This window comes from Lathyrus oleraceus, chromosome 3, assembly GCF_024323335.1.
Source record: "Lathyrus oleraceus cultivar Zhongwan6 chromosome 3, CAAS_Psat_ZW6_1.0, whole genome shotgun sequence".
In the NCBI taxonomy this organism is placed as follows: domain Eukaryota; kingdom Viridiplantae; phylum Streptophyta; class Magnoliopsida; order Fabales; family Fabaceae; genus Lathyrus; species Lathyrus oleraceus.
In genome coordinates, this window is record NC_066581.1 from 360,369,074 (window position 1) to 360,381,303 (window position 12,230).

The following is a 12,230-nucleotide window of genomic DNA, read 5'->3' on the forward strand; positions in this document are numbered from 1 at the left end:
TCAATTCAACCAACAACATTATAATAACACGAAATTCAGAATTGATCAACTCAAAAATACTCTATTGGAAGTTAAGGACTCCTCTCCCCTATCCCTCATACATAAGTCCTTATTGAAGGTTATTCTCCCCCCTTACCTTGATATTCCTAGCAAGCAATGAGATCATCCCTTGAATTTTTCTCCTTCTACCTCTAGCCAACTTTGCCTCCTCCTTTTTTGTTTCCAAATTCCACGTGTGGTAAAAGTATCCCTAAATCTAGGTTTATCTCAAAAACTTATACTTAGGGTTAAACTTCTCAAAGTTATGAACTTGACCCAACTTAAAATTCTTCTTATTTCTTCCTCCCACTAATTTTCCTATATATTCATATTTGACCCAATCACTCTATTTTTCTTATTTTTACTAAATAATATAACAAAACTATTACTTTACTTGATCAAAATTATTCTAAATTATTCATTACACACATTACTATTTTACCATCCCTTAGCTTAAGGACTTACACCCCCACAACATTCCAACAAATAAATAATCCAGCGAATAAACATAATTAATCAATAGAATACGGTAAAATATCTTATATGAAAAACGGGGTGTTACAACACATTTGCTGGACCACTTACAACCTCAGCCTTAAGGGTATACAAGTCTTGTTTCTTCATGCCTTTCAAGACTTCCTTAGACCCCTTTATTAGCCTTAGGATAATTTACTCTCCATTGAAAACATATCCTTTCTTTTCGGATCCACCAAGAGAAATCAAATTTCTCTTAAGATCAGGTACATAACTAACATTAGTCAATAACCTTATTGACTTCCCATGGAGTTTGAATCTTACAGATCCAGTGCCTGCAATCTTGCAGGTTTTGTTGTTTCCCAGTTGCACTAATCCACCATCTTTATCACATAATTCCTCAAACACATCTTTGTTTGGAGTCATGTACCAAGTGCAACCTGAATCCATAATCCACTCTTTGCTAGATTCGCTGCTTGAAACCACCAGAACATCAAATGATTCATAATCATCTTGCACAATGGTTGCATTACCATTATCCTTTCCACCGTGATTATTCAATCAATCAGGGCACACCTTTCTTGTGTGACTCTCCTTCTTAAAATGATAACACCTAATAGCAGGAGTATTACCACAATAAGAATTGTGTAGAACTTTACCCTTCTTCTCAAACCTACCATCTTTCTTTGTGAATTCTATTTTTACATACAACTTTTAACCAACTGTCGAAGGCATGTGCTCCTTTCATTTGTTCAAATCCTTAGAGTACAAAGTTGATTGAACATCTTTAAAGCTCAACGAATCTCTTCCATAAAAGAGAGTTTATTTGAAATGAGCATGAGACTTAGGTAATGCACAAAACAACAACAACGCTTCATCTTGATCATCAATCTTGACCTCAATATTCTTAAGATCAATAATTAACTTATTGAACATATCCAGCTACTCAACCAAGACTTTGTCTTCACTCATCTTGAATCAATGCAAAGCTTGCTTCAGGTAGAGGTGATTGACCAGTGATTTCGTCATGTATAAACCCTCGAGTTTCATCCACAGACCAGCTGCAGTTTTCTCCTTCGAAACCTGTTGGAGAACTTTATCACCAAGGCTCAATACAATGGCATTGTGGGCTTTCTCAATCATCGTCGTCTTCTCCTTCTCTGGTAGGGCAACATTCATCCTCTCTTATCCTTTCATCGCTTCTAACAAACCCTTTTGAACGAGTAGGGCTTACATCCTCAAGCACCACAAACCAAAATCATTCACACCGGTGAATTTCTCAATCTCATACTTTATTGATGGAATCTTCTCCTCCACGTTCACCGCACCAATTTGTTGTGATGAAGTACCGCCAAGAAAAAATTGAAAATATGAGAAAGATTTAGTTTCTTGAACAAACACAAGAAGCCATATTAGGATTTCATGAAAGAGAGGGAAGGAGAAGAAGAAAGGTCAGAATTGGTTAGAATTGTTTTTCTATTCACTTACTCAATTAGGGTTCAAATATTTCAAGTAAATAATAACAACTAACTCTCCTTGACAACCTGCGAGAACTAGTTTATTTATAGACTACTCAGCTAACTAAAGTTACAAGCTAACTTAAACAATAGACTACTAAGCTAACTTAAGCTACAAGCTAACCTAAACAAACAGACCCAATTCGACATTCTAACAAACCTAGCCATTTTGACTACTGCATGCTTAAGGATACTTCGACTACAGCATGCAGGATCAGCATGTGAACATACTCCGACTACATGATAAATCTTTGTCGAACCAAGAATCTACCCTTGTCGAGACTAGAGTTCGATCTAAATTCTCACAGTTATTATTATAACAAACATTCTTATTATTTTAAGCGTTGCAATTGGTGAAAATAATTCATTAAAATTCATGGTATATTTGAAAAAAGAAACATTTTTCCAATATCCTTACTTCATAATTAGCAATTTCACCATTTGATCTTATAGACCTAATTTACATCAATTAGTCTTTTGTTGGCCGACTTATGTGTTATTTCCCGGGTTTTTCTCTTCTAATTATCCTTGATCTTTTCCTTCATGACTACTACCCAATTTGAATCATTTAAAGCTTGATCCAGATTGGTTTTGCTATAACTCTACAAGCATGGCCTCATTAACTAAGTCATTGTCTTATAAGATTGTTTGTTTAGGAAACACATTGTACTCACTAAAAGTACAAATGCTTGACAACCCCTAGTGGATAGGGGTTGTTAGAGGCTTTAAGGTTGTTAGGGTATTTAGATCTAGCTCACATGAGGTGAGAAGCTACTATATCTTTCTATTTTTATGTGTTATTAGTTATCTCTTCGGTATCATGATACTAATATATTTATAGCTCAGGGGTCTGAACCGAGTCTCCCTAGAATATAACAAGCACTACAGGAATGGGTGGTAGTTAAGTTCCACAAATTCCAATGTAATGTATGTTGACCTGGTATACGCTATACACACAATCGCATGTCATAGATGGAGAAACTAGAGGTCCAGGCAATGCATCTAGAAGAGGGCACTCAAATCGAAAGAGGGACACCCGAAATAATAAAATGTGACTTGGGAACGACAAAGTACTAAGAGTGTGCGGCTTGTCCCGCCCCTAAGATCTCTCGAATTATACCACAACACAGTCCCTCAAGCACGAGGGCTCAAAGAGACCAAAGTGTTTTAACCCTTGACTCATCTTCGGGTCTTCTTAAAGATCCTAGTTGAGGCTTTATTCCTTTCTTTAGGCCTCTAATTATTCTTCCAGGAGAAGGTTAGTGAGACTTAGTCGAGTCCCTCAGGCGAGACTTAGTCGAGTCTTTTAGGAGATACTTAATTGAGTCGTTAATGTGAGACTTAGTTGAGTTCCTCAAGCGAGACTTACTTGGGTCCCTCAAGTGATACTTAGTTGAGTCCCTCAGGAAGGACTTAGATGAGTCCCTCATGAGAGACTTAGTCGAATCCCTCATGCAAGACTTATTTGATTTCCTCGTACGATAATTAGTCGAGACCCTCAGGTGAGACTTTATTAAGTCCCTCTGACAAGACTTTAGTTGAGTCCCTCAGACAAGACTTCAACCGAGTCTTTGCGACAAGACTTTAGTTGAGTCCCTCTGATGAGAATTTAGTTGACTCCTTGAGGATACATTTTAGTTGAGTCTCAGCAAGACCTCATGACACATTTTCTCGTAGCTGGTTGGGATTCTCCTATGGAAATCTAGCAAGTCAATTACCCCATAGGGTGGCATGGATCTTCATATGGAAGTCCAATAATATAATTACTACATAGGGCATCAAGGATCTTCCTATGGAAATACCAGTAATATAATTACCCCATATGATGGCAGGGATTTTCTTATAGAAGTACAACAATATAATTACCCCGTAGGGGGCATGGATCTTCCTATGGAAGTCAAGAAATATAATCACCAAGTAGGATGCCAAGGATCTTCATGTGGAAGTACGACAATATAACTACCCCATAGGGAGACAAGGATCTTCTTGTGAAAGTACATTAATATAATTACCTCGTACAGAAGAAAAGATCTTCTTGTGGAAGTCTAGCAATATAATTACCCTATAGGGTAGAAAGGATCTTGTTATGGAAATCCATCAATATAATCACCCCATAGGGCAGCAAGGATCTTCATGTAGAAGTGCAATAATATAAGAGTTTTAGTAAATAGGTGATTCGTCCTCCTACCACTTAATAACAATAATATCTCAGATTGACAGGTTCCATGTTCTAGGGATGAGTCGTCCATCCAATTCCTTGATATTGTAGGCTTTATTAGACAACTACTAATATATGCAATATGACCCCTCCTAGTTAGGTTGTAGCTTTCCATTTTGAGCGGGCACTACAACTTGTCTTATCATTAAATTGCATTCCTACGTCTCTCTTTGAATTACCAAGGAGTTATATCTCTTGGTTGCTATTTGTTTAGAGACGAACTCTCAAATATTGGGGACATTTCATGTTTCTTCCAATATGCCAGTGTTACATTAAAGCCCTTCCTCAATTTCCTCCTCATTAAAATGGGAACATCGTTGTGTTGGCGTGTCGATTTCGAATGGTAGCATGGCGCCATCCCCTTATATTAATGTAAAAAGTGTTTCTCATGTGGTGGAATGAGGGATAATATGGTACAACCACAATACTTTGTGCAGCTATTCGACCCATAAACCTTTGGTCACATCCAACTTCTTCTTAATCCTTTACAGTATTACCTTGTCATCTGACTTTGCTTATCCTTTCGCCTATGGGTGAGCGGAAGATATGAATTTGGTTTATGCTCCAATTTCCTCGCAGAATCAATTACGTCGGCACTGGTAAAGTGAGTTCCATTGTCCGAGATGACGATTCCTGGTAAACCTAACCTACACATGATCTTCTACCTATAAAAGCGACAAAATCTCATTGTTGTTATCTTGGATACACACTCTGCTTCTATTCACTTTATGAAGCAGTCTACTACTATGATCAAGAACTTCAATTGGCAAAAAGCTATTGGAAAGGGCCCTAGAATGTCAATGCCTCTTTGATAAAATCTTCAAGGTGCCAATACAAAGTATAGGAGTTTGGCTGGAGCATGAAGTAGATTAGTACGCCTCTGACATTTGTCACACTGCTTGAAGAAAGTTATGTTGTCTCTCTTAAAGATGGCTAGTAGTAACATGCTCATAGAAGGTTGTGGGTTAAGGCTCACCCACCAGTACGGCTTCCATAAGTCCTCTTGATGAACCTCGGCTAAGTCCAGCAAGATCTTATGTTCCCCCAAACATCTCACTATAGGAGTGGCTATTACCATTTTATAAAGCTTCCCCGACAGAAGGATCTATTTCGTTGCAGGCTTGCGAATTTGCTTTGATTCTAACTTGTCTTGAGGTACCTTTCCTGACGTTGCGAACCATCAAATGGGTTATTATCGACTTGTGACCTCGTGGTTCTGACTGCGACCCTCTCACGTCGTACAAACACGAATTAGGATACATGATCGAGCTTAATTCTTCTAGGGTTGTTTTCAACCATTACACCTGGGTTAAAACCAGAAAGTCACATCACAAATTTAACCAAAATTCTGCCAAACACAAATCTAGAGATACATATCCGAAAATAACACAGAGAAAACCCAGAGATACATCTCCTGATGAACTTTCGTTTTTTCAGCCAACACAGAAACATCATTGCTGCCCTAATCCTCCAAACAAATGTCAATCATGTCCGTTTAGCCTACCTATTTGATTCCACTACTACCGAATGTAGCTTAAATAACTTATGTAGCTTAAAAAATTTATTATCATTAAAAAAAATTGAAAATTTTACCAAATCAAATGGATGAGAAAGAGAAGCTTGAATGGATGAGAAATTTAAATGGATGAGAAAGAGCTATAATGGTAGAAGCTTGAATGAATGTGAGAGCTCAAATGATTTTTCTAGTACATTTTAGAAAATGATGGTAGAGACAATTACTAATCCAGCCCCTAGATAACAATCCAAAAGTCAATCAGACTTTTTAATCTTTCTTTTGGGTTTGATTCTTGGCCCATTAACATTTTATCTCATAAATACACCTAAGCTCTCTCTACCTTTATAGTGAATATGATCTTCGCCACTCTCATCCCGTGATTCTCTTTACATGAGACATATGGTTCATGGCAAACAAATAATATTAACGCTTGTATATCATCTTATCCACACACTAAATGGAAAGCATAATTAGCATTTAAGATAATGGAAAACGTACAAATAAGGAAGGAGTATTAGAAGATAAATTCTGATTTTGAACACCAACTATATCATGAATACATTCCTATAGTCCATTTCATTTGGGACAAATCAAGTGTTTTCTTTTCTAAACGAATGGCAATCAAACACAATATAGGGCACTATCCGAGGCCAAAAGACCATACAACAGAGGATACATATAAGAAGACAAAAAAGAAACTACAAAGGAAGAGAGTAAAATAGATTTTGAATCCCTTGGAAAATTAAAGGGAAAAATGAGAAAGGGCTTCTAAGCAACCATTGTTATCAATCCAATAACAGTTGTTATATAAAATGTACAATTTTTACCCCCAATATCTAACTGTTGGCAAGACAAACAATTTGCTGCAATTGCATACTCATCCAATTCGTCCAATACAGCTATATAACAATGCAATAATAAGAGAAAAAAAGGATGAAAACGTTTCTTTCTTCCATTCCTTTATGTTTTTCTATGTCTCCTTTTCTTTTTCTTTTTTCAGTTTGCTTTAGTGATTTTCCCTTTGCTCCTTTGATTGTTGATAGTGTTTTGTATTAACACACGCCACCCCTGCGACAGCTAATAACACCAGCACTTGAGGTTAAGGAGCCTACTAAAGAAGATGATTTGGCCCCCAAACTTGAGGCTCTAGCATAGCTTGCTCCAGCTTCTGCTCCTGATGGAATGAAAAAGGCTCCATTTAGCAAAAGGTCTCCCTCAGACCTCCAATTCCAACCTTTCCATATGCCGGACCCTGTATCCACCCTCTTTGTCACCTGTCCAAATCAAATTTCATAATTTTAAAATAAAGTTTATCATTATCAACAACATCATCAACATATTGTTTTTTTACAACAACATTGCACTTGTATGAATGTTACCTCCTTAGCAAAAGGGTTCTGGGGAGCAAGGTATCTGTTTCCTTGACTGTTAATTGTGGGATTAGCACTACCTCCAATGGCATACATCTCCCAGTGGGTATAGTCATTGTTTACCACGTGGAAATACCCATGTCTGCACCTGCATTATCGATAAAACAATTCATTGTTAGTGCATGAACAAGACAGAGAATCTATGAAGCCCTAACATGTTACTAATACTACTATTAGTTACCTAGGCATTCTTTGGATTAGACCCTCCCCAAAATGGTTGTACGCAATGGTTACTTGCATCTGCTTGTCACGGACATATGAGTCACTGTGACCCAATAGTATAACCTGTATAAATGAACTCAATTAATCTCAAGAGTGACTTTAATCATCTATTCAATTTATTTACTAGATATAAAATTAAATAAAAAAACCTCTAAATATAATATCTTAAAATAACTCAAAGAAGTATATAGAATTAATTAATGTTGGTTAAGACAGTTAGGGAGGGATATTCTTGGTTTACCTCATTGTGGTGGGTGAAATAGTTATTTGAAATAGTAATGGCAGTGGAACCCATAATAGCATCAACAAGACCATCGGCACAATTGGAAAGAGAATTGTGGTCAATCCAAATATGGCTGGAACCAAAGATGGAAATGCCATCACCATCAGCTATTGTCCTCCATCCAAAATGGGAAGGGGAGCTGCGAACCATTGCATTCCCAGTCGGTTTACAATCATGGATATGGACGCCATGGATGATGACATTCGTGATAAACTGGATAGTAATGCAGGCTCCAAAGGCAATATGAACGTTGGCACCACGACCATCAATGGTCTTAAAGCTGTTCATGATCAGTTCTTGCTTCAGAGTGATCACCATGTCTCTCTTGAACACGATCCATAATGGCCTGTCTTGAATGACGGCATGACGGAGAGTGCCCGGTTTTGGGTTCACAGGATCGTCGTCTTTTGGGTCCGACACAACATAGTACTTTCCATCACGGCCACCGATGGCGTTGCGACCAAAACCAATGGCACAATCAGCCAACCTCTTTCGCCGGAAGGACCAACGCCTGTCACAGCGCCAGCAATCATCCATTGGATTTCCAGTCCCACATGAGAAAAAATTCAGATTCCTTCTCTCCGTGTAATTGCGTATAGTCCTGTTTCAACATTGGTGAAAATTTATCATAAAACACCACATTAATAGTAGTACACCCATAATTTCATAAGGTGTACTCTTTTATTGAAAATTACCGTTTGTCATGATTAAATGATATAAAGAACTGAATTAAAACATGAATGCAATCAATGGTTAAAAGTTTGATATGTAAGAAGACAGTAGACAAGGTGAAATTATCATTAATGTCTCTTGAGGGATGAGACTGGGGGGTCAGTCATGTGGGTCTACAATAATGAATACGGATAGAATGATAGTACGGTGTATACGGAATAACGAGGGTTGGCATCATTCTAAAACTTGAAGTTCCCTACTAGAAATAAATGCTAAGTTGGGGGAGATCTAGTTTCTGTCTAGTAATGTGAGGTGTCGGTGATGAAAGCGTTGTTATTATCATTATTATTAAGTTCCTGAATCTTGGTCATTTAATAAGTTCATGGGGGTCTCGTAGACGTGTCAGATAGCAGCTGATATACCAGCCTAGATACAACTATATCTAGAAAATGTTATGGTTAAACCAGAGATGCTTGTTTGGAACTTGTGCTTGTAGACAGGCTGGAGAAAGATAGCATCTTCATGTGGATTACCCCACCTTGTTGGATGATATGGGACAAAGAACTGCTTCAATTCCTAATAGTCTGGATAGGTGAACATTTTATTTGGCTCTAGCAGTAAGAAATCAAGAGGTCAAGGCAAACAGTAACACAGTGTATATAGTTTTGCCGACTAATTTTTAAATGTTATTTTATTCATGACCACTGGAGAGTGATTTACTCTATTTTGACTTTCATTCCGCCATAAACAAGTCTAATTGTATAAAATTTGTGTGGAGGTAAATAAAGACAAACAGGGGATAACAAGCATAACTCTAGGCATCATGAGGATCTTGAAATTCATGATTTGGTTATTAACAAAAACAATTGTCCTGAATATGAAAACTCAAGCCATAGTTAAGCTTAGATTGAGTAGAAGGGGTAGGTCGCATTAAAAAATATTACAAATTGTGATTATGAACAAAGGGTCCGTTATTAAATTCTAATACTATATAAATTTCGTAAACCAAAGAGGCCTAGGAGAAAGAAACTTTCGCCAAATCTCCGCCAAGACATGTGTTTAGGAGGGACCACTTGAGAAAAATTATGTGATGAACTTTAAATCAAAATATACACATAAAACAATTTTTTCAGCAACAAAAGTATACATAAAACAAATTACTTGATTGAAGTCATGATCCTATCCTATTTTTGTGTTTTGATTGAAGTTGTGAAGCTTGGATTTTAGGTACATGATGGTGTTTGTACTTGTAAAAGCAATTTTCATGAGGAAAAACAAATAAAAAGACACGAAATTTAGTATGACCGAAATGGTCGGATCTCATGACACTAGCATGTGGGTAGGCTGGCAAATAAAATAGTTTGGCTTCTTCAATTTTTAAATGATCCCATATGCAAAGAACATGGCGATTGATTCATTGAGCACCATGAAAGGGAACTTCAGAACGTGAAGAATTAAATAAAGCAAGATTGTACTAGTAATTAATTATAATTAATTTGAAGATCTAAATTGTCATGAGTAAAAGGAATACAAATGCGTCTGAGTGTGAAAGGAATCAAAGAATACAAAGGTCGTCAAATAGGGAATTTTAAATACGGTAAGTTTACGGTAAGGCTCAAAATTATTTTTGTAGAATACTACTAATTAAGATAAGAGAAATAACGCATATTTTCTTATTAGAGGAAGGCTAGTGATAGTGTTGAAAAGTGTTTTTATTACTCCATATATAGTGTGATTAACTCTTAATGACTTAAAATAGTAATTTGTGTGATATGTCGGTTGAAATAATTGTGGAAAAATGATGGGTCTTTTCTAAGAAGTTGTACTAATATCTCCTTCAGTTGTACAGGGCATAATAATTCGCATATATAAATTAATTAAATTGATTAAAATCAAAGTTACAGTGCGTAGTAATATTTATTAAAATATTATAATAATCATAAATTAATAAAATAGTTAAATCAAATGAAATTCAATAACTAAAAATATTAACTAAATACTTTTAAAAAATACAATTATTTTGAGATGAAAAGGTGTAAATGTAAGTCTTTCACGAAATTGAGTGTTTGTATAATTTTCAACTTTTTAAATCAGTGCAGTTTTTCATGTTGATTTTTATTTAGACGAGGAATGCCTATAACCTCATTAATTAATTCCAATAAACGAAGGTGCATCAGTGGTATCTTATCCGTGTAGTAGTAACGAGGCATAAGCATAATTTTTTGTGTAAGTTCGGCTCAACAATACAGTAGAAAGTGAATGTTTTGAATTCGCAGTTTTGACTGAGTCATAGCTAGCATAAACTACATGTGACTTGTAAAATCACATTGCTTCACTTTGATTATAACAAACCAAACGTGATAACAAAGACTTGACGTTCATTCTTATCAAAAGGTGTTTTCTTTCCTTAATACTCTGATTAAAAAAAAAAGAATCAAACTAAATTCCCAAAGAAGGATTTTCATATTAATCTTGTTTTCTTTCTTTTTGTCCGGTAACTAAATTAAGATATTAAAATAAGTCCAAACTGCAATTTAAAGTGAAACTTCATTTTTGTCACCATCACAAAAATGCAGCCGCTTTGGAACCATAAGAAATTAATAAGTCACATTTAATTGCAATTTTTCAGTTTCAAAAATATAAATCACTTCTTAAAACTTGTTTAGTACACATCCTGATAACTAAAAGCAAATGTATAATAGACTGTGCTAAATCTACTGATCCAGATCAGTTCGTAATCATGTGATTCCTCTTCTCAAAAGCCAGAGGAAAAAAATATTATAATTAATCCACCAAGCACATGAGACATTAAATAAAATAACACAACCAATAATAATTTATCCAAAAAAAAACAAAGCAAGAAAAAATAAACACAGTTTTAATAAATAATTAATAAATAGAATTACTTACGTATCTACCATGGAAGCAAGCTCCTCTGGATCATCAACTGCATGCTCGTTCAAAGCATCATTTGAACTTCATAAACAAAAACAAAGAAAAAATATCAACTAAACGACACCGTTTAAGTCACTAAATAACAAAATTAACTATCAAAGTATTTACAGCTTCTAATTAAAGAGAATAAACGACTATGATTTTTCAGATCTGATCTGAAACTAAGAAAAAAAACTATCTCACTCAGATAACTCCAATCTAACGGTTGTAAATAAATTAATGCCACGTGTACGTTCCAGATTTCAACCATCGCAACAAATTCCAAAAATCGTAATAGCATCGTAGTAGCAAAAAAAAAGTAACGAAAACTAACCTTTCCGCCATTGACGAATTCTTCAAGCTCTGCATCTGTAACTTCTCTTCTCCATCAACAACACTGTCAACGTAACACAAACACATTCACATTCTAATAACGAAATCTAAAAAATCAAAATACGAAAACAGAGAGAATTTTATAAATCTCATAAAGCAGAGTTGAGGAAGCTTGAATCACCTCGATTCGTTATGATCGATTGCATTGGTGAGATTGAGAGAAAAAAGAAGCGCAATAACGAGAATGCTGAAGACGAACTGTGATACAAACCGTAACTCCATTGTTGCTTTCAGCTTCACGTTTTTTTCTCTCTGTTTTTTGTTCTCTGTGTGTAAAGAAAAAGAATGAGAAGAAAATGGAGCCAAAGAGAAATAGGAGGGAGATGGGTTTATATAGAAAAAAGAAAGAGAAACAAACATGAAAATAGAGAGAGTTAACCATGGTTAAGTTAATAGTAAGCTTAACCATGGCCGTGTTTAACTAACTCATCACCGCTCTAACTGCCATTAACTGCTTTTCTTTCATTTCTCTCTTTATTTCCACGTGGCGCCATGATAGCGTGTCTTTCTCTTTCTTCAAATTCTTTTCTAA

At 35.8% G+C, this 12,230-nt stretch overlaps 1 protein-coding gene across 1 annotated transcript; it reads right to left on the reverse strand.

Annotated features, from left to right (window-relative positions):
* Positions 1-6,463: 6,463 nt before the first annotated feature.
* On the reverse strand, positions 6,464-12,022 carry LOC127127682 (probable pectate lyase 8). Its single transcript, XM_051056929.1, has 7 exons — positions 11,820-12,022; positions 11,640-11,702; positions 11,282-11,347; positions 7,658-8,300; positions 7,376-7,479; positions 7,144-7,282; positions 6,464-7,038 (listed from the first exon to the last, which is right to left on the reverse strand). The coding sequence occupies exons 1-7, from the start codon at positions 11,918-11,920 to the stop codon at positions 6,817-6,819; spliced, it is 1,338 nt and encodes a 445-aa protein (XP_050912886.1). The 5' UTR covers positions 11,921-12,022; the 3' UTR covers positions 6,464-6,816.
* Between the last annotated feature and the right edge of the window lie 208 nt (positions 12,023-12,230).

Excerpts from the sequence above, each read along its gene's own strand:
- LOC127127682 (XM_051056929.1), bottom strand. The coding sequence starts at position 11,920 with ATGGAGTTACGGTTTGTATCACAGTTCGTCTTCAGCATTCTCGTTATT. Across the intron at positions 11,703-11,819 it reads ATCGATCATAACGAATCGAG|TGTTGTTGATGGAGAAGAGA; the intron begins GTGATTCAAGCT and ends TTACGTTGACAG. Across the intron at positions 7,039-7,143 it reads AGAACCCTTTTGCTAAGGAG|GTGACAAAGAGGGTGGATAC; the intron begins GTAACATTCATA and ends TGATTTGGACAG.